At 35.9% G+C, this 23,460-nt stretch overlaps 1 protein-coding gene across 3 annotated transcripts; it reads left to right on the top strand.

Annotated features, from left to right (window-relative positions):
- The first annotated feature begins 75 nt into the window (after positions 1–75).
- LOC122323272 (titin homolog) lies at positions 76–22,828 on the top strand. Of its 3 annotated transcripts, XR_006246987.1 has the most exons (3): positions 76–21,765; positions 22,167–22,286; positions 22,405–22,828. XR_006246987.1 is itself a non-coding variant. In XM_043216996.1 (2 exons), the coding sequence occupies exon 1, from the start codon at positions 76–78 to the stop codon at positions 21,757–21,759; it is 21,684 nt and encodes a 7,227-aa protein (XP_043072931.1). In that variant the 3' UTR covers positions 21,760–21,765; positions 22,167–22,828. The 3 variants fall into 3 exon arrangements, 1 of the variants encoding a protein (XP_043072931.1); XR_006246986.1 differs by having other exon boundaries at positions 76–22,286; XM_043216996.1 differs by having other exon boundaries at positions 22,167–22,828.
- The last annotated feature ends 632 nt before the right edge of the window (positions 22,829–23,460 follow it).

Below are 23,460 nucleotides of genomic sequence, written 5' to 3'. Positions count from 1 at the left end.
GAGAGCCAGAAGTTATACTTACCTGAGCTTGAGGATTTACCTCATAAACCCGATATAATAGTAGAGAAAAAGTCTATGGAAGATGAAATGGACAAACTGGAACATATTAGAACTGAACACTTTGAAAAGAAAGAGCAGGATATGCAAACTGAAAAAAAGAAGCTAGAAGAAATGGCATCTCAACTTAAAGAAGAGAGAATACATCTTGAAAGTCTTAACAAGGAGATCAATATTCAAAAATGTAATCAACAAAAGCAAGCAACTGAATTTGAAATGGAGAAGACTGATTTAGAGAAAACTAAAACTGAAATTGCAGAAGCCAACAAACTTCTTGCAGACCAGCAAGAAAGGAATGAGATGACAATAAAAGAGATGCGGACAGAGAGAGACGCTCTTGAAGAAACGAGGATAAACATCTCAAAACAAGTGGAGACTATTCAAAAAGCAAATGAAAGTCTTTCTCATAGAGAAAGTGAACTTGCAAAGCTGCAGGAATACATTTTACAACAACAGCATGAAATGGATGAACTGAAAAACACAATCATGATGGAAATGAGTCAACTGGACAGGAGACAAACTGACATTGATCAATTACAGCGAGAGGTTGATGATCTAATGGAATTCACAAAGATAGAAATGACCAATGTAGAAAGAGAAAGAGTTGAAATGATGGCACAGAAGAGAAATATAGAGATAGATATTGTCAGTCTAGAGGAAGAAAAGATGATCTGTGAACAACTGAGACTAAAAGTACTTGAGGAAAAGGATCAGATTGAAAAAGACAGAAAGCTGTTGACCAAAAATGTGGATCTTATGGAGAGACGAAAAATGGATATGGAAAAAGAATTTAAAAATCTAAAAGTTGAGAAACACACACTTAAAAATGAGAAGGAGGAACTAGAGAGGATGAAAACTGACCTACAAAGAAAAGCTGAAGACATGGAGAAGACAAAGAATGAAAGACACAGGGCAGAAGAGATGACAGCTAAATTTAAAAATGAATTAGACACCAGTAGTATTCCAGCAGACTACCAACAGGTGGAAGAGCTCATGGAGGAGACAAAGAGGCAAAGAAAGGAAATTCACTCTTCCAAAGACTTGTTTCAAGAACAAAGATCTGAGCTGGAGAAAACCAAGGCTGAGATAAACCAAGCCGTGGAAGAACTAGAGAGACAAAGAACTAATTTACAGACAGACAAAGACATTTTGAATCAAATGAGTATAAATAACTTAAGACAAATAGCTCAAATCGAAGATGAGAAGGAAAAAATACAACAAAAAGAGAGTGAACTAGAAAATGAGCAAGATGAGTTGGAAAAGAAGAGAGAAGGTATTAAGAAGTTAAATCTAGAAGTTCAGAAAGAAAGTCAGAGGGCTGTAGAAGAATTAGAAAAAGAGAGGCAACAATTTGCTATGGAGATCAAAATGAAAAATGACAACCTGGATAAAATACAAGCTGAGATAGAAAGACAAAAACAAGCCATTGCTGCAGGTGAAGCAATTGTTACAAAGGAAAAGATGGACCTGGAAAAAATCAAGGAACATTTTAAAAGAAAGTCTGAAGAGATTGACATCACTCTGGCAAATCTGCAGAAAGAGAGAGATAGTCTTAATCAGATGAGTGTGGAGATCCTAAAGCAAAAACATGACATAGAGAGAGAAAGATGTGAATGGTTGGAGACACTAAAAAGGGACACTGAAAATGTGGAACAGCTGAGGAAAGAGCTTATGAATGAAAAGGAACTGTCTGAGAAAAGCAGAACGCAACTGAAAAGAGACATACATGATATGGAACAAAATAAATCAAATCTACATAAAGAAATGGAGGAGATAAAAGTTAAAAAACAGGATATCCAAAATGAAAGACTTCATCTAGAGCAAATGAAAGCTGAGTTTGCAAAAGAAAGAAAAACAAATGATGAAATGTTAAGAGAGGCTAAAAAAGAAATGGAGGAATATGAGGACATCAAGTCTAATATTTTAATCCAAAAAGAAGAGTTTGAGACTAAACGACAATCAGAAGTAGAAGAACTCATTGACATGAGAGCTGAAATTCTCAAACAGAAAGAGGAATTAGAGGACAACTTGCAAAAGACTAAACGTGAGATGAAAGAACTGAAGCTTCTGCAGGATGAAACTGATAGCAAGAGGAAAGATCTAGATCACAAAATGAGACAGGCAACGAGAAAGAGAGATGAGCTGGAGAAAATGAGAGCTGATATTGAAAGTGCAAATGAGAAACTTGAAATGGACAGGGTCATGTTAAGTATAGAGCGTGATCACATGGAGCAAATGAAAGCAGAAAAGCAACGGGCGGCAGAAGAACTACAATCTCATATGGAAGAAAGATTTGGAGATCTGGAAGAGAAAGAACAAATAAACACCAAGATACAGAGGCTTATTCAAGAGGCTGAAAAGACTAGGGAAATGGCCTGGAGAACAAAACATGACCTGGAAATAAGCATGCAGAGAGATGTTAATGTTCAAGTGGATTCAGAGGAAAGGCAGGAAATTAGTTCTTACATACAGAAGCTAATACAGGAAATTGAGCATGTCAGAGAGGTTCTCAGAAGAATGATAGATGAAGTCAAGGCTGCTAGAAAAGAAAGATTTGAACTGGAGAACATGAGACTGGAAGTCGAAGCCATGAAACAGAGCATGAAGGAAGAATATGAGCAACAGAACAAGGAGATTGAAAAAGAGAAGCTGCAAACTGAGAATGCCAAAGACTTGTTGACCAAAGGGCGAAGTGATCTTGAGCAGAATAGAGCAGATTTGGAGAGGCAAAAACAAGAAATGGCATTGGACAAACAAAAACTCCATGATGAAATAAAACTGCTAAAGAAAGAAAATGTTGACATGAAGAAACAACATGAAATTCTTAAAAACCTTCTAGAAGAAGCAACTAGAGAAAGCAAAGTACAAACAGTTAAACCTTCTATAAAAAACAAAGCAATGAGGAGAGATTCAGAGGAATTAATGAAGAAAATGGAAGCATTAAGCATGGACGACCAGCAGGAAGAGAGCGAGAATCAAACAGATGAAATTAACAGACAAATAGACAAACTGACAGAGTTGAAGGCTGAGCTGGATCAACAGCAGATAGAACTTCAGAAAACCAAAGCAGACTTAAAACATCAGATGGAAGAGCTAGAAAATACGAGGTCTGAGATATTGCAACATGAGAAGGACACAAGAGAGGTGGAACTGATGGATATACAGAGCCAGAGAGAAGTCATAGAAGCAAGGATTCAGAAAATGATGCATGAGAAGGGAGAACTGGAAGTCTTAAGGTCTGAAATAGTCCTAGAAAAAAAAGATCTGGAGCAGAAGATGAAACAAGTGATAAGAAAAAGGGATGAGATGGAGAAAATGAGGACTGAGATAGCAAAGGCCAGAGAGGAGATCAACAGAGACCGGCAGGAGCTGGAAATACTCAGGAATGATGCAAGAGAGGATTTTAAGCTTTTGGTGGAGAAAACTGTGAATCTAGAAGATGAGGAAAGCACCAATGCTGACATCCAAAGACTAATTTTAGAGGTTGTGAAAATAAAGGAGATGGTGAGAAATCTAAAAGTTGACATGGAGAGCAGAATGAAGGAAAGTAAGGTCGTGAGAGATGACAAAGAAAACTTCACATCTGAGATCCAGAGGCTCATTCAAGATATTGGACAAATACGGGAAAATCTTGGAAGCTTTAGAAAAGCGATAGAAACCACCAAAAGAGACAAGAATGAATTGGAGAAGATGAGAGCAGAACTTGCAGAAAAGCAACAGGAGGAAGAGAATATGAGAGAAATGCTGCAGAAAGAAAGAGAAGAACTGGAGCAGCTAAAGGATCAGATAAACAGAGAAAAAGAGGATGTGGAGAGCAAAGGAGAGCTGATTAAGTTGGTTAAGAGCAAGGAAGAACTGCAAATGGTTACTGAGGAACTCTTAAGGAATAAGAGTAATCTGCAACAGCTCAACAGAGATATACAAAACCTATGGCAAACCATGGAAGAAATGCAAACCCTGCATGAAAAGAAAAGGTCTGAACTGGAAGGCATTACTGCTGAAGTAAAGCAGGGAGAGCAGACACTGGAGAAGCAGAAACATGAGTTGGAAGAGAAAAGTTGGATTGTTCAAGAAATAGAGAAAAAGAAAGATGCACTTGAAAAGATCAATATGGAAATACTGAGGAAGCAAGAAGATATAGAAAAAGAAATTGACAATTTAAGGCAAGAAAAGCAAGAGCTTAAGCTCTCTAGAGGTGAACTACAGAGACAGAGAGTTGATGTTGAATCTTCAAAACATGCTTTGATCTTGGAGAAGGATCGTTTAAATGATGAAAAAGCTGAAATGAATCAACAAAGGCATGAAGTTAGTGCTGCCATGAAGTCTTATGAAGTGGAACTGAAAAATCTAGAAAAGGTGAGGAATGAACTAGAAAGTGACAGGGCTAAACTTGATGAAAAGCTCCACAGTATAACAGAAATGGAGAAGAAACTACAAGAGATGAATAGTCAATTAAACAAAGAAAAAGAGCAAGTGGAAGAAATGAAGCAGATGATCAGCACAGAAAGACATTTGATTGAACAAGAAAATTCTGAACTTCAGAAGAAGTCCGAGATCACTGATAGACTCATTCAGGAAGCAAACGAAGAGAGAGACAGGTTAACAGACCTCAGTCTAAAACTTCAAACACAAAGAGAAGAAATAGAGAATGTCATCACAGAACTAGAGACCAAGAAGAAAGATCTCAATATAATCAGCGCAGAACTTCAAGATGATAAGATACGACTGAAAAATGACAAGGATGTTTATGAAAAGGAAATGACACAAATACAGCTTAAGAGGGAAGTGTTAGTGAGAGAAACAGAGGACCTGGAAAGAAAAGCCTTAAAGCAGAAAGAACAAGATGAGACAGCAAAACAAGAGATTCAAAATGACAAAGAGGCTCTAGAGCAAATGAAGGTGGACATTCTGAAGGAAAAAGATAATGTTGACAAAGAGAAGAAAAATGTACTTTCAGAAAAACAGAAACTGGATACACTTCAAGAAGAACTGCAAAGCAAGAAAAGCGAGCTTGAAAACAGAGTTAAATCTTTCATGGAAAAGCAGCAGCAGCTAAAACAGACTCAAGATGAAATGGATGAAATCAAGAAAGGGATTCAAAGTAATCTGGAAAGAAAAGAGGCTGAAATTCAAGAGGAGAGACAGCGATTAGTGGAAATGGGTGAAACAATTAGAAGAGAATGCAATGAATACAGAAAACTGACTGACGAAGTACAGAAAGAAAAGGAACAGTTTGAAATCAGCAAAACGTTGATGGATCAAGAGAAGGCCGAATTTGAAAACATGAAAAATAATCTGGAGAAGCAATTACAAAATCTAAGACATGAGAAACTGAGTGTACAAGTTGAGAAGCATGCACTAGAACAGACAAGAGCAGAATCCATAGAGATCCAAAATGTTATCAAGAAGGAAAGAAAAGATCTAGAGAAATGTTGGTTGGAGATTGAGGGTGAAAAGAAAAGAGTGGAGGAAGAAATCAGACAATTAGAGAGACAGAGAGAAGAAAGTAACAAACTTCACAGTGAGTTGCAAATAATTAGAGATGACATTAAAAGTAATAAAGAAAAGATTGATGAAGAAATGGAAAAATTATTGCAAATGAGGGGTGACCTGGAAAGAACAAAAGAAGAAATTGAAAAGGATAATCAACGACTTCAAGATGATAAATTTTATCTTGAAAAGACAAAAGCTGAGGCTGAAATGAAAATGAGGGACTTTGATGAGACCATAAAGGAGATGGAGAGACAAAAGCAAGAAATTGAACAAACAAAAGTAATGCTTGAAAAGGTAAAGACTGAAACTGACAAAGAAAAGAAAGACTTTGAAAAACAAATGATGGAACAGACTGAGCAGATACAAAAGGACAGACTGGCCCTTGATGAGATAAAGGGAGAACTTATTTGTGAAAAACAAGAAACAAAGGAAGAGAAAAATAACTTGATGACTTTAAAAAACAAACTAGAAGTTTTAAGAGCAGAGATACAGAACAAGCAAAATGAGCATGAAATTTTAAAGAAGAAACTTATTTTGGAAAAATCAAACATTGAGGAATGGCAGGCAGAGGTACTCAACCAGCAGCGTCAAAATGATCAAACTAGTGAGGAAAACAAAAAAGAGAGAGAAATTCTGAAAAAACTGAGATTTGAAAATGAACAGCAGAAACAGATGGTGGAGCTTAGCATCATACATATGAATGAAGAGAAGCAAATACTTCAGAAGGCTAAAGAAGAAATTGAAAACATAAAATGCATTACCAACAAAAAAAGAGACAAGGTTGAACAAATGCAAGGTGAAATAAACCACCAGATTCAGTCAATTGAACTGCAAAAGCAACTAGTGCAAGACAAGCAGAATGCTCTCGATGAAAAAGAGCTAAACATACAGAGAAAGGAAAAGGAAGAGGAGAAGAGAAACACTGAATTAGATAGAATCGCTGCTCAGCTTCACATTGAACAGGAACATTTAGATAATATTCTTGAGGAAACCAGTAAGAGGCAACATGCCCTTGAAGAGATGCAGGTTGATATAGAACAGCAAAAACAAGAAAATAATAAGGACTTTGAGTTGCTTAAGAAGATACGGCATGAATTAGACAACAAAGATATAGAAATGAAGCAGACAAACGATGATCTGCAGATCTGGACTAAACAACAGGAAGATAAGTTCCACATCCAGTTAGAAGAGCTAGAAAAAGAAAGAGAACGACTGGAAACAGTTAAGATAGAGCTTCTTACTGAAAGACAGCAAACTGAAAAAGAGAAAGCTGATATAACTATGGTAAATGATGAAATAGAATCAATGAGACAAAGAGTGATAATTCAAAAGACTGAGCTGGGGCAGAGAGAGAAATATATTAATGAGCAGCAGCAAAGACTGGATCAAAGTGTAAGAGAGATAACAGAAGAAAGAAGGGAAATGGATAAGTTGAGGATTAATCTAGAATCTCAGAGACAAGGAATGCAAGAGGACATGACAACGATTGCACAGCAGGAAAAAGAACTTGCACAACTGAGAGATGAAATACAAAGAGAAAAACAAGACATTGATGAAAACAGAAACATGACTAACGAGATAATGAAAGCTCAGGAAATCACAAAAGCCAAGCTGGAAGAACAACAAAAAGTGATCCAAACTGAAGCAGAAAAACTCCAAGAGGAAAGAAAACTGGTTGACCAGACAAAATCTGAGGTGCAGAAGGATGCTGAAAATCTGAAAAGCATCTCTGAAGAGATCAAAAGGGAGCAAGAAAAAATAGACATAAAGGAGGCCCACCTTAAACAAATGATGGAGAAATGTGCCAACACCATGGAAGAAAATAAGAGGAAGAAAAGAGAACTAGAGAAAACTATTTATGACATAGAAGAGCAAAATCAACTGATTAAGACAGAAAAAGACCATCTTAAAAAAGAGAGAATTAACATTGAAAAGGAAAAAGATGATTTGCAAAGACAAGCTGATGACCTAGAGATGCACATAACAGAACAAAAAGAAAAAGAAGAGATGAGTAGAAGATCAATGGATGATGAGAAAAAGTTTTTGGATGAAAGGGCTAACAAAATTGTGAGACAGAGAGATGAAATAGAGAAAGAAAAAGAGGACATGATGAAGAAGTGGAATGAGCTGGATGTTCTCCAGAAGATTTTACAAAAGCAAAGAGACGAAATGGAAAAAATCAAATATGAGTTACAGACTGAAAAGGCTGAAAATAATCAACAGCAGCAAAGACTGGAGAAGAGTATAAGAGCTGTGAACGAGGAGAAGAGAGATCTGGAAAACATGAGAAATGATTATGAAGAATATAGACAACAAGCAGATGAAGAGATAAGAGTAAAGCTAATGAAGGAGATAGAGGAACTTGATCAGATAAAGAGTGATCTGGAAAGACAGAAAACAGAAATAAATCATGAGAAAAAGAAGATATATGATGACGGAAATATGATTGAAGAGGGAAAAAATTACCTGGAGAAGATGAGGTCTGAAATAATGTTACAAAGAAACCAACTAGAAGAAGAGAGAGCAGAACTTGACAACAAAATAAAACAGACTGACCTAGAAAAATCTAATATTGAGAAAAGCAAAGAAATTGTACAGAAATTATTGGATGAGGTGGAAGAACAGAGAAATTACATTAATCTCCATGAAAAACAACTGGAAATTGAGAGACAAAATATTAATGACGAAAAAGATTTCCAGACTCAAATAAAGACTAAACTGCAAAAAGAGAGTGAACAAATCAGATGCATGGAAGAGGAAATAAAGAAGGAGAGAGAAACACTGAAAGAAATGGAAGCTGTTCTACGAAAGGAAAAAGGAGAATTTGAGAGGGTCACTGAAGAAATGAATAGACAAAAAGAAAATCTGGAAATGAAAAGCGTAAAAATAAATGAACAAAAGCAAGAACTGACAAAATACAGAGAGGTTCTAGAGCAAGAGAAAGATGAAATAAACCATAAATGGGCACAGTTGCAGCAGAGAATTGATGAATTTGATACTCAAGTCAGACAACAAAAGGAAAAGGATTTAATAGAACAGAACAAGATGGAAAAAGAAAGAAAAAGCCTAGAACAAACCAAAGTCAAGATCCTGGAGCTAAAGACTAAAGCTGAGCAGGAACAACAAGACATACACCTAAAAATACAAGAGTTGAACATACTGCAAGAACATATTATGAAAGAAAAGAAGAGAGAAGAAGAAATGAGAGTAAAATCAAAGATGGAGAGAGAAGAACTTGATCAGATACAGAGGGAATTAGAACAAGAGAAAACTGAAATAGACAATAACAGAAAGATAATTGAACAGGAAAGACAAGACCTCGAGAAAAATAGGTCTCAAGCAAGAATGCAGAGAGAACCAGTCGAAGATATGAATAAAGTAATCAAATTAGAGAGATCAGGACTTGTCCAGAAAACACATGAAACTGATGTAGAAAACAATGAAAAGTACACAGAAAAAGTTCAGAAACTACTGGACCAGGTGGACGAACAGAGAAATTATATTACACTTCAAAAAGAAGAATTAGACTCATTGAAAGAACAGATTGTTAAAGAAAAAGAAGTGACCATTAAAGCAAAGATGGAAAGAGAGGAACTTGACCAGATAAAGAGTGAACTAGAAAGAGAGAAAACTGAAATTCATCTTGAGCGGAAAAAAATTTATAATGATATAAAGATGATGGAACAGGAAAGAAACTACCTGGAGAAGATGAAGTCTGAAATAGTAACACAAAGAGAACAAATAGGAAAACACTTGACAGAGACTATGAAACTAGAAAAATCAGCACTTGATCAGAAAATGCAAGAGACTTGTTTAGAAAAGGATGAAACTGATGAAGTAGAAGAGCAGAGAAATTATTTTAAATTCCAGAAAGTAGAACCTGACCTTGAAAGACAAAAGATTGATGATGAAAAATGTCTTCTAGCTCAAAGTAAAACAGAACTGCAAAAAGAAAGTGAACAAATAAAATACATGGGGGAGGAAATAAAGAAGGAAAGAGAAATACTGAAGGAAATGGAAGCTCATCTACAAAAGGAAAAGGAAGAAATTGAAAGTGTCACTGAAGAAACAAACAGACAGAGAGAGGATCTAGATGAACAAAAACAAGAGTTGAAGAGCAGCAGAGATCTTCTAATACAAGAAAGAGAAGAAATAAACCATAAATGGGAAGAGTTACAACTGAGAATTGATGCATTTGATGCTCAAGACAACAAACGGAAGAAAGAATATCTAACAAACCAAAAGGAAATAGAAGTAGAAAGCAAAGGTCTAGAAGAGATCCAGCAGATGAAGACTAAAGCTGATCAGGAACATCATGATGTAAACCTAAAAATACAAGAGTTAAACACACTGCAAGTACAGATTATTGAAGAAAAAGAACAACTACAAGAAATCAGAAATAAGGTTTTATTTGAAACAACAACACTTGATATGAGAGCTGCTGAGATAATTCAACAACAACAAACACTGGATGAGAATCTGAAACAGATGAAATATGAGAGAAATGAACTTCATAGGATGCAAAAGGAACTTCAGGCTGAAAGACACCAACTGGAAAACGAAATGAATACCAAAACTGGTGAATTAATCAGAGACAGACAGGAAATTGAAATAATCAAGAACATAATAAACAAACAAAAAGAGGACATGAACACCATGAAAGCTAAACTTACTGCACAAGAAGATGAAATGCAAGGTGAAAAAGAAAAACTAAATAAAGAGAGAAAAGAATTTGAGCAATTAAAGAGTGACACAGAAAGAGAGAAACATGAACTCAGTAAGAATAAAGTTATCTTGAATACACTAAACGAGGAACTTTGCTTGGAAAAGAAGCGAATGAATGACGAGAGGGAAGAGATGGGATTAAACAGTAAGAAGGTCCAATTACAGATACAGGCTGACAAAGAGATGATTGCTAAAATGAATGCCCAACTCCAAAGTGAGAAGGATGAATTTGACCATATTAGAAAAGAACTGACAGGGAATACAGAAGAAATGGAAAAAAAACGGGCAGCATTAGAAGCAGAAAAACAAACCCTACAGCAAAATAGCAATGAATTTTTGAGACAAAGGGAAGACACAGAAAAGGAATTAGAGGGCATTTTGAAAAAGAAAGAAGAATTGGAAAAGCTTCAGACAGAAATCCTGAAACAAAAAACTGAATGTGACAGCATTATTACAGCAGAGAAATATTTACTTGAAATGTTAAGAACTGAGTTAGATCATAAACAGCAGAAGATGGAAGATGACAGGAAGGTGATTGAACAGGAAAGAAAAGATTTGGAGAAGACAAAGTTTAAAATAATGACGCAAAAAGTGGAAATGGAGAAAGATCTGGAAAAGGGAATAAAATCAGAGATTGCTGTAAAGGTCCCGAAAATGCAAGAGACTGATTTAGAAAAGGATGAAATTGAAAAGAAGAAAAATATAGTTCAGAAACTAATGGATGAGGCAGAGGAACAGAGTAATTATCTAAAACTTCAAGAAGAGGAAACCAAACTTGAAAAGCAAAAGATCAGTGATGAAAACGATTTTCTTGCTCAAACTAAGACTGAACTGCAAAGAAAAAGTGAACAAATTGCAAATGCAGAAGAGGCATTAAAGAAAGAGAGAGAAACTCTAAAGGAAATGGAAGCTCATCTACAAAAAGACAAAGAAGAAATTAAGAGAGTCATGGAAGAAACAAACAGACAAAAAGAAGATCTAGAAAAAATGAACATTGACATAAATAAACAAAAACAAGAGCTCGAGGACTCTAGAGACCTTCTAGAAGAAGAAAGAGAAGCATTAAACCATAAATGGACACAGTTACAACAGAGAACTGATGAATTTGATGCTCAAGTCAGTAAACAGAAGATGGAACAGGAAGATGTTATGAAGGAACAGAAAAAGGTGGAAGAAAAAATAAAAAGTGTTGACGAAACAAAAGCTAAGATCTTGGAGCCAAAGACTAAAGCTGAACAGGAACAGATGATGGAGAAAAAGAAACTTGATCACATAAAGAGCAAAATGGAAAGAGAGAAAATTGAAATAGATGAGCCAAAGAAAATGGATCATGACAGCAAAATGACTGAACAGGAAATAAAAGACCTGCATAAGATGAGGTCTGACATGATGACAGAAAGAGAGCAAATAGAAGACATGGGAGAAGCAATCAAACTAGAGAGTTCAGCACCTGACCAGAAAATGGAAGAGACTGATCTAGAAAAAGATAAAATTGAAAGAACCAAAGCAAAAGGTCAGATATCAATAGATAAAGGAGAAGAGCAGATAAATTATATTAAACTCCAGAAAGAAGAACTTGACCTTGAAAGACAAAAGATCAATGATGAAAAATTTCTTCTAGCTCAAAGTAAGACAGAGCTGCAAAAAGAAAGTGAACGAATAAAATACATAGAGGATGAAATAAAGAAGGAAAGAGAAATATTGAAGGAAACCGAAGCTTATCTACAGAAGGAAAAGGAAGAAATTAAAAGTGTCGCTGAAGAAACAAACAGACAGAGAGAGAATTTGGAAAAGATCAGCATAAACATAAATGATCAAAAACAAGAGTTGATTAAATACAAAGAGTTTCAAAAACAGGAGAGAGAAGAACTGAACATTAAATGGACAAAGTTGCAGCAGAAACTTGATCATTTTGATTCTCAAGTCAGACAACAGAAGGAACAAGACTTCATGAAACAGAGCAAGATGGAAGAAGAAAGTAAAAGTCTAGAACAGAACAAAATCAAGATCCTAGAGCTGAAGACTAAAGTTGAGAAGGAACAACAAGACATAAGTCTAAATATACAAGAGCTGAACATACTGCAAGAACATATTATGAAAGAAAAGAAGAGAGAAGAAGAAATGAGAGTAAAATCAAAGATGGAGAGAGAAGAACTTGATCAGATAAAGAGGGAATTAGAAAAAGAGAAAACTGAAATAGACAATAACAGGAAGATAATCGAACAGGAAAAAGAAGACCTGGAGAAGATTAGGTCTGAAATTATGACACAAAGAGAACAAATGAAAGACATGAGCAAAGCAATCAAATTAGAGAGATCAGCACTTAACCAGAAAATACAAGAGACTGATCAACATAAGGACGAAATTGAAAAGAGCAAAGAAATGGTTCAGAAATCAATGGAAGAAGTAGAAGAGCAGAGAAATTATATTAAACTCCAGAGAGAAGAACTTGACCTTGAAAGACAAAACATCACTGATGAAAAAGGTCTTCTAGCTCAAAGTAAGACAGAACTGCAAAAAGAAAGTGAACAAATAAAATACATGGAGGAGGAAATAAAGAAGGAAAGAGAAATACTGAAGGAAATTGAAGCTTATCTACAAAAGGAAAAGGAAGAAATTGAAAGTGTCACTGAAGAAACAAAGAGAAAGAAAGAAGATCTGGAAAAGATGAGCACAAACATAAATGAACAAAAACAAGAGTTACAGAACTGCTCAGAACTTCTAAAATCAGAAAGAGAAGAAATAAAACTTAAATGGACAGAGTTACAACAGAGAATTGATGAATTTGATGCTGAAGTCAGCAAACAGATGAAAGAATATCTAACAGAACAAAAGGAAATAAAAGAAGAAAGAAAAGACCTAGAAGATACCAAAGTCAGAATTCTGGAGCTAAAAACTAAAGCTGCACAGGAATATCAAGACATAAGCTTAAAAATGCAAGAGTTGAATACACTGCAAGAACATATAAAGAAAGAACAAGAGAGAGAAGAAGAAATGAGAGTAAAAAATAAGATGGAGAGAGAAGAATTTGATCGGATAAAGAGTGAACTGGAAAGAGAGAAAACTAAAATAGATCATGAGCAAAAGAAAATGAATGATGCCAGAAAGAGCATTGAACAGAAAAGCAATGACCTGGAGAAGATGCAGTCTGAAATAATGCTACAAAGAAAGCAAACAGAAAAAGAGAGAGCAGAACTTGACAACAAAATAAAACAGACTGATCTAGAGAACTCTAACATTGAGAAAAGTAAAGAAATTGTACAGAAATTACTGGATGAAGTGGAAGAACAGAGAAATGATATTAAACTTCACAAAGAAGAATTTGAATTTAAAAGACAAAAGCTCAATGATGAAAAAGCATTTCTGGCTCAAATAAAGACTGAACTGCAAAAAGAAAGTGAGCAAGTAAGATTCAAGGAAGAGGAAATTAATAAAGAGAGAGAAACGCTGGAAGAAAAGAAAGCTCATCTACAAAAAGAAAAGGAAGAAATTAAGAGCATAACTGAAGAAACAAACAGACAAAAAGAAGATCTGAAAAGGACAAACACAGACATAAATAAACAAAAACAAGAGTTAAAGAACTGCAGAGACCTTCTTGAAAAAGAAAGAGAAGAAATAAACTATAAATGGATAGAATTACAACAGAGAATTGATGAATATGAGCAGTCAAAGTCTGAGTCTATCAGGAATGTTCTGGAGGAGTCCAGAAAGAAAGAAGAAAAAACTGAAATTGAAGAAAGACTTAAACAGGCCAACAAGGAATACGAAAATGTCATAGAAGAAACAAACAGGAGAAGGTGGGAATTAGAGAAAATTATGTTTGATATATCACAGCAAAATCAAAACTTTGATACAGAGAAAGATCTTCTGGAAAAAGAGAGAAATAACATTGAAAAGGAAAGAGAAGCTTTGCAAAGACAAGCTGATAACCTAGAGATGCACATGACAGAACAAAAAGAAAAAGAAGAGATTAGTAAAAGATCAATGAATGAAGAGAAGATGCTTCTTGAGCACAAGGCTGGTGAAATCTTGAGACAGAGAAATGAAATAGAGAAAGAAAAAGACGACATAACAAAGAAGTGGAATGAGCTGGATGTTTTCCAGAAGAAATTACAAAAGCAAAAAGACGAAATTGAAGAAATCAAAAATCATTTACACACTGAAAAGGCTGAAATTTATCAACAGCAGCAAAGTCTGGAGAAGTGTGTAAGAGCTGTGAATGAGGAGAGGAGAGATCTGGAGAACATGAGGGATGATTATGAAAAATACAAACACCAAATGGAAGAAGAGATGAGAGTAAAAGCAAAGATGGATAGAGAGGAACTTGACCAACTGATGGCCAAGATATTGACAGAACAAAAAGAAACTGATAGGAGCAAGGATATGATAGACCATCTAAAAAAGGAAATGGAGCAAACAAAAGCTGAACTCAGAGCTCAAGAGGAGAAAATCAAACTAGAATTGCAAATATTGCAAAATGAGAGGAAATATCTGGAAGAGTCCAAGGCTAAAATTAAGAGACAGACTGATAAAACAGAGATCATGAAAGAGCAGACAAGCCAGTTAGAAAAAGAGAAAGATGTGTCTGAAACATTAAAAGCAGAACATCTATCTGGACGGCTGAGAGAAGAAATGGCCTCTCAAAGAAAACATATACAGATAGATGAAGTCAAGAGACTCTTGTCTGAAATTCAAAGGGGAAAGGAAGAACTGGAAAGAAACAAAACAATCATTGAACATCAAAGAGAGGCACTGGATGAAATGAAGAAAAAACAACCAAGACAGAGACTAGAAGTAATTTTGGTTAGTTCTGCTACACAAACATCTAAACTAGACGACATAACTGTAGGTGACATTTCAGCCCCTCAGGAACAGATTGCTGAGGAATGCAGAGGCATTCATAAGGAATATACAACTTTAATCACAAAAGGGACTGAAGATGAATTAGAGAGAATGAGAGATCAGGAGGACACAGATCGCAAAATGAAAAGTGAAGAAACAAAAATGTACTCAAGCCAAGAAGACACTGCTCTGACAACAGAATATAAAGATATACCTGATCCATCCATGACAGAAAAGTTGGAGTTCAATAAAGATGAAGCGGATGGCCTTACTGAAATGCTGATGACTGAGAAGAGGGAACTAGAAAAGACAAGACTTGTTTTACAAAGAGACCAGAAAGAGATTGAGACAATGAAACAACATTGCCACAGAGAGAAGAATAATCTAGATAAATATAAAGCAGCTCTTGAAAAACAATATGAAGAGATGGAGATATGCAGACAGAATATGGAAAATGAAAAATCTGAGTTAGAAATGACTCAAGATAAAATAAAGATGGACATGGAAAAAATTCAAATGGAGATCAAGAGCAAACAGGAAAGAATTGAAAACATGGAAGTTCAACTTCAAGAAAAGAAGAGAGAAATGGAAACCATCTCTTTGGAGATGAAACAGAGACAAGAGGAGTTGGATTTCATAAACATAGAGATAAAAAGAATGAGACAAAAGATGGTGGAAACCAAAGAAATGAAGGAACAAGAGTTTACTGCCATACCTCCAGATAGAGAAGACTCTATAAAAAGACACCTGGAAGAAATACAGAACCAAAATGAGGCATTACGGAATGAGAGGGCTGAAGTTGAAAAAATACTCTCTGGACTGCAGAAGGAGCAAATGGAAATGGAGATGCTTCAGGCAATGCTGAACTCAGAAAAACTTGAATTGAATAGAATGAGAGTCAATCTGGAGACACAAAAAGAGGAGTTTATTCTTATGCAACAAAACATACAAACTGAAAGAGACAAGCTGGAATCAAGGTTAAGCAGTGCAGAGAACGTAGAGAGACTTTTGGATGCTGTACTGAAAGAAAAGGAAAAGGTAGTAGAAATGACAGCTGAACTATTCAAAGAACAGGAAGAGATTAAAATTACTATGACTGAGTCAAATAAATGGATAAACAAGATTAAACAATTTGAGGAGGAAATTAAAGCAAAGCAAAAAGAAATTGAGCAAACTGAAGAACTTAGACAAAAAGAGCTTTATCTAAAGAGAGCAGAATTTGAAAAAATTAAGACTGAACTTGACAATGAAAGAGAAGAAATTCAGAAGATACGAAAGGAATGTGAGAAAGAAAAACATGAACTAGAGCAAATGAAAACAGATTTGCAGAAAGAAGAACCAGAGAAAACCAGTGTAGAAGTGCAATACGATGAAACACATAGTGTTATGTACACACTGAAAGAAGAGAAAGAAGAAATAGAAAGATTGAAAGCTGACCTCCAGAATGAGCAGAGAGTAACTGAAAACCTCATAGACATTATAAAAAGAGAGAAGGGTGAGCTGGAACAGGAAAAAGCTAAAATGCAGCAAAGTACTTCAGAAATAAGGGACACGCACAGTGACAAGAACTTACAAGATGAAATTATGCAGGTTGAAGCAATCCTCAATGAAACCAGGATACAGAAGAATGTCTTAGTACAGATGAATGACAATTTGATCAGGGAAAAATCTGAACTGGAAAGCATTTGTCAGTTTCTAGAAAACGAAAAGAGAGAGGCAGAAGCTAAATTTAACGAACTGAATATTAAGCTTAAAGAATTAGAAAATCTACAAAAGTCCAAAACAGAGGAGCAAAAGGCAGAGAAGAAAAATCTGGAGAAAATCAAGGATGAGATGACTAAAGAACGTGAAAAAATTAAAAAGGAAAATGAAGATTTAAGAACGAGAAGGGATGAGCTGCTGCACATCAAAGACGAAATTCAAAAGCAGACAAAAGACCTAGAAGAAATGATGAACAAAGTCAAAATAGAGAAGAGTGAGCTAGACCAAAAGAGGAGTAACATATGCAAACAAAAACAACAACTGGAAGACAATGAGAAAGCTGCAGAAATAAAGTGGGTTGAGACACAGATAGCTGCGGAAAGGTCCAGACAAGATGAAGAAGACATGCAAACTGAGAGAAAAAGAATAGCACATCTGAAAGATCAATTACTGAAAGAGAAAGAGAATGTTGAAACCACCAAAGAGAAAATTAATAGAGACATGGAACACATTGAAAAGATGCAAACCCAATTAAAAGACCAAAAAGAAGAGATAAAGCTTGAAAAGCTAAAATTAGAAGACACAAGAGCTGAGATTAAAGACAAGACAAATGCTTTAGAGAAAATTATGCAGGACTTACAAAAAGAGAGAGAAAATCTAAATGATTTAGTTATTCAACAACAAAAAGAAAGAGAGGATATGGATAAACTAGCAGAGGAAAACAAAAGAAAAGAGAAGCATGCTGAAGTTGAGATACAAAGACAGTTAGAGGACATAGAAAATGTCAAGGTGAGTTTGGCAAAAGAAAGGAATCGAATTGAACAGATGAATGCAGAAAAACAGACCAAACATGAAGAACGAGAGGAAATTATCAGACAACAGCAAGAGGAGATTAAAAAAAAAGAGAATGACATGCAAAGAGAAAGAAAGGCTTTAGAGAAAATGAATGTTGAGCTAGAAAGGAAAACCACTGAAATGCAAAATAAAAGAGAGAAAGTAACTATCTGGGAAGCAGATTTACAGAAACAGAAAACCAAAGTAGAAGAGTTAAGGAACATCTTGGAAAGAGAGAAAAGTGAACTCGACAGAGAGAAAGCAGAAGTAAAACAAGAAAAACTAGAGATGGAAAACATTCTGAAAACCATCAAGAGTGAGTTGAAAGACCTAGAACAATTGAGAAATAAATCTGAGGAGGAGAAGAAAGATATGCTGGACAAACTGTTAACAGAAAAACATGAAGTGGATCAATTAAAAACTGAGTTACAATTGGAGAGGAAGACCATTGAAGAGGAAAAGAAAATTCTGAAGCAGTTGATGAACGAAACTGAAAATAAAAGATCTCAACTGGACAGCAACATTGTGCAAATAACCATGGACCAACTAAATATTCAAAAAGAAAAAGACTCGCTGGAAGAGATCAAGGCAGATTTACAAAGAAAATCTGAAAAGCTTAATGAGGAAATCTGGAAAACAGACCAAAACACCTCTCAAATCAGTAAAGAAAAAGAGGACATTTCGAAGAGACTGGATGACATGAGAAAAAAAGAAGAAGAGCTCAATACTATGCGTGCTGACATTGAAAGGCAGACAAAGCTTCTGCAATCAGATCGACTGCAACTTCAGGCACAAAAAGAAAATTTAGAAAAGAGCAGAGCAGAGAATGTCACTCTAAGAGAAGATCTTGAAAAACAAAAAGAAAAGAATGACTTGACATTGCAAGAACTGCGCAAAGAGAGGCTGGACTTGGAGAATAAGATTACTGATATAACACATCTAAGAGGCACCGTGGAAAGCACACAGAATGAAATACAACTTAAAGAACAGGATCTGCAAAACAAAGAAAGAGAACTTGACGTGCAGAGAAAAGATGTAGATAACCTAAGAAACACTGTGATGGCTGAGAAAATGCAGCTAGAAAAGAAGCAAAATGATATGAATCAACAGCAGCGGGAGGTTGATGACTTAATTACTGAAAACAGAAAAATGAGAAATTATTTAGAAAGCCTGAAAACTCACCTGGAGCAAGAGAGACGACAACTACAAGAAAAAATCCAAACAATTGAAGATAAGAAGAATGTGTTTGATCAAATCAAAGTTGATGCAAAGCAACAGACCGATGAGCTTGAGAAAATCACAGCAGATACAAAGAGGGAAAAGGAAAGAGAGGAGACTGATGCTTTAAAGAAAGAAATCCAGAGTAGGAAATATGAACTGCAAAGTTTGAATTTTGAGATTGAAAGGTCCAAGCAAGAAATGGCAGAAAACAGAGATCAGTTTGAAAAAGAGATGGAAAATTTAAAGCAGAAAAGAACAGATATACTCACAGAAATTAATCAGCAAGCCAAGAACAAAACAGCAGTGGAGACTGAAAAAGAGATCCAAATGGTCACAGAGGATGTTGGAGAAGAAAAGACAGATGCTGAATTTCAGGCTGATCTTCAGAAACAGAAGGCTGAACTAGAAGAACTGAGGAACACAATTGAGGTGGAAAAATATCAGATTGAAAAGAAAAAGCTCACATTAGATCAACAGCAGCAGGAATTAGAAGACATCATGGCAGTCATCAAACGAGAGAGAGACGTGATTGAGAAAGAGAAGTATGGACTTGATGAACATAGACATTTCCTCAATAAAAACATGCAGACAAAACAAGAAGAACTTGAAAAGCTTAATAATGATATTCAAAAGGTCAAAGAGGAGATTGAAATCAGCAAAAAGATCATTGAGAATGAAAAATTTTGTATTGAAAAGGAGAAAGCTGATTTAAACAGACTGAAGGAAGTGGCTGAAGTCAGCAAACAAAGCATACAACATGAGAGAACTTTGCTGCAACAAGATAAAGACTTGTTGCAGAAAGAAAAAGAGGACATGGAAGGCCTTATAGAAGAAAAGACAAGAACAATGGAGGAATTGCAAGAGCAAATAAACCGACAATTATCTGAAGTGAATATGTTAAACATGGAGATTCAAGCAAAGAGACAGGAGGCAGAAATCCATCTCTTACCAGAAGAGATAAAGACAAAAGATCACTCAAAGAGGGATGCTGATCTCGTAAGAGAGGAAGTAGAAGTACAGAAACAAAAAACAGAAAAACTTGAGATACATCAAATGAAGACCACCTCAACAGATGCTGAAACACAAACATCTTTCGATGACTTTAGAAAAACAGATGATAGCAGACAAAAGGAATTAAAAGATGAAACAGATGCAACAAAGAAAAAACAACCCACTGTGACAAAGTCAGAGAACGCAAACTTATCTGAAGACTCTTTTTTGGAAAACATACAGACGATGATGAAAAAAGAGAGACATGAACTGGAACAAGCAAAATCTGATTTCCAAAAGCAGAGGGAAGACTTTGAGAGAAATATAAAGGAAGTCACTAAGGAGAAGTCAAGAATTGAAGACAAACTGCTACGACTTACACAAGACAAGGAGGATTTGTCAAATGACCTTGATAAGAAAAATAAGGAAATAGAGAGCATCACAGAAACATTCATGAGAAAGTTGGGACAACTGGAAAAGACTTTAGCGTCACTGAAAAAAGAGAAGGAAAACATTGAAAATGAGTTGCTTCAACAAAAGCGAAATGAAGAGAGGCTGAAAATTAAGGTAAAAACAGATGATACTTCCATTAGAAGTGACAAGGATGCTGAGAAAGTCATACAACAAGTACAAGACACTAAAGAGGAGGAAAAGACAGACAAAGACAGCAGTCTGGAACTGACCGAGATTTATTGGGTTGATGCAGAGGGAGAAACAGAAGCACAAACCTCTAAAACTGACACCCAAGGAGAGATTCTTCAGCAAATTGAGGGCACGAACCTAGATGAACTAAATATCATGAGAGCTGAACTACAGAGGCAACGTGATGAAACAGAGAACCAAATGAAGGTCATACAAACTGGCTTTATTGAGCTTGAGAAGGCAAAGGATCACTTGCATAAACTGAAAGATGAATGTAAAACCGCTGAAGAAGAAAAGTCAGCGTTCATGGAAAGTCTCGAGAGGAGGAGGAACAGCCTGGAGAAGGTTCAAGTCGAGGTACTGAGACTTACCCTAGAGACCGAGCATCTCACACGAAGCTATGAATGCAAAAGAAGAGAGCTGCAACAAATTGAGGCTGACGTACAAATACAGACAAGGACTGTGAAGACTCAACAGAAAAGCAAAATTCAGAGTGAACAAGAAGACCAAGAAGTAATAGCGACTACAAAATTAATTCAAGAGCAAACAGAGGATGTTAAGCAGAGGAGAACTCAAGAGACACAAACTGAAGACCAAGAAAGAGATGCTCTACCACAGTATGAAGAGATAGATGCAATGAAAAGGAGAATACAGGAAATGAAAGATGAACTAAAGAACAGATTACAAGACATACAGAGGAAGGAACTGGAAAGACTTGGAATGCAGAGAGAAAAAATCGAGTTAGAGCTAAGGAAAGTTGAAATGGAAAGATATAATGAAGCCCTCCAACGTGAGAGAGAAACTGACAGACTCAAGCTCATAGAAAAGGAAAAGGAAATACTTCTGTTAAGGGAGTGTATGCTGATTGAGATCAATCGATTGAAGAGCGAAGAATCAGAAACAAGTAGTCAGCGACTGGAGATTATGGAAGGCCTCATTAGCGATGCGGCACTAAGAGTGGATAGATTCAGAAGGGTTACGGACAGAGCCGTGCAAACGCTGATGCTGGAAGGAGATCAGTTTGGAGGAGCTCAAAGAGTGAGGACTGAACAGATGGGAAGTGTCATTGGAAGGATGGAGATTTCCATGGATGCCCTGAGTGAAGACAGGGGGGAAGGAGCGAGAGGAGAATCCCAGAGAGAGGGTGTAGTTGGGTCAACTACACGGAGATTACGGCTACTGCACTGGATCAGACGGCGCTGCTGTTGCTGCTGTCCCAGAAACACTGTGGAGGACACCGAGGACATTTTATAAACACAGGTCTTGTTTATTTACGAGTACATTTTTATATGGAATTTGACAGAAACTGCATTATCAGTATTTTTCTTTATGTATTTATCCAGAAATACTGGATAACATAACTATTTAGTAACGCAATTGCAGATTATTTGCATAATACCAAATGTTTAATGTTTATCACAGTTTATATAATTCAATAATTCAGTTGTGTATTTTCAAAGCAAAACCCAGGTGCTTGCATAAGCCAGAATGTATCTTTCACGATTACATACAGAACCATCTAAGTAATTGACTCCTTAAATATCTCATTAGCATAATGTGTGTGTGTGTGTGTGTGTATGCATCTTCTGTTTTTAAGTAATGTGTCAGTAATGCAGTCTCAGTCATCTGATCCTGAAATTATTTGTTTGGATTACTCATAGGTGTCTTGTGTTCTGTAAGTCTTTCCAAAAGAAATGAAGTGTTGTGCACTGTTAATTGGCGACTCGGGAAACTTCTGCACCATTTGTGGAAAAAGCAAAGCTCACCTGTAATGTTCAAAGGTAATATACTGCATGCACATTCCAATGGGGATGAGAAGAGTGCAGATGAATGTGACTGCACCAGCATGAGTGCTCAAGGTCATGTTTGTTACATTCATGTTCTTGCTCTGCGTGATAGGAGTGTTGCAGATGTGTCCTGTATAACGTGGATGCACAGAAGCCGCTGTGAGCGATGATTTTCACAGTATGCCAAAGAGTTGTCAGTGATCCACATCGGTAGGATAACTACAGAGGCCATTTAATTACCAACTGAGCAAAAGGAGAGCTTTGTTTAAAAATCGTGCTATGCATTTTTAGAAGACAACACCATCAGGCCTCCATTAAGAGGATCAAACACCCATGAATTCCAAAACAATTATATTCTAATTTAAGTGTATCCCAGACTGGTACTGTATACAAACACACACACTCACACACACACACACATAGAACTTTTCTTTTTTCTTTTACAATGTATTGCTTAAATTTGTATCACACACAAACTAAATATTATTTGCATTTGCCTTGCCTTAGAATGAAATAAACACAATTCTGAACCTAAACGTTTTGTAATGTGTTCATATGCATTCAAAGTCAGATTTGACGTGCTTTTTTATTGCCATTGTGGTCTACCGGATCTTGAGTCATCACGTCACTGAACTAAGAAGACGTTCGAGGTCGATGTAATAGTTAACAGCGTATTATATGGATGACTTCAACGATGGCTAGTCCAGGGTAAGTTACGCAAAAACATTCCACTGCCGTTCACCAATTATTTGAGAGTTAACTTAAACTCCTTCAAACACTTTTAAACGATAGAACAAAGAGTTTTTTGTGATTTATTGCATAGCGCTTTGTGGTACCAGGACGTTGTAGGTTGTAGAGGACGTTAAGGTTAGATAGGCTTTTGTTTTCTTCTCAAAGAATTGCAAATAAAGTATGTTTTTCCCCTTAATCCTTCGTCACATTATGCCACGTGTTAATCGCGCGCGAAGAGATATAGCGGAGTAACAAATATAGAATACAGATAAAAATAGAATTTTATTTTTAGAAGTTTCAGAAAAGAAAAAAATCAATTAATAATAGATAAATATATTCATACAATCATATGATTTTGTCTGTGGGAACCGGTTATTTCATTTGAAGTGCCTGGAACCGAATAATACGTAATGTATCTGTCGTTTCAGAACGAAAG

The sequence above is a fragment of the Puntigrus tetrazona genome, chromosome 19 (assembly GCF_018831695.1).
Source record: "Puntigrus tetrazona isolate hp1 chromosome 19, ASM1883169v1, whole genome shotgun sequence".
Classification (NCBI taxonomy): domain Eukaryota; kingdom Metazoa; phylum Chordata; class Actinopteri; order Cypriniformes; family Cyprinidae; genus Puntigrus; species Puntigrus tetrazona.
This window is presented reverse-complemented; position numbering and strand designations above follow the sequence as displayed.

What these genes read in the sequence shown, in the direction of transcription:
- LOC122323272 (XM_043216996.1), top strand. Translation starts at nt 76, where the DNA reads ATGGAAGATGAAATGGACAAACTGGAACATATTAGAACTGAACACTTT.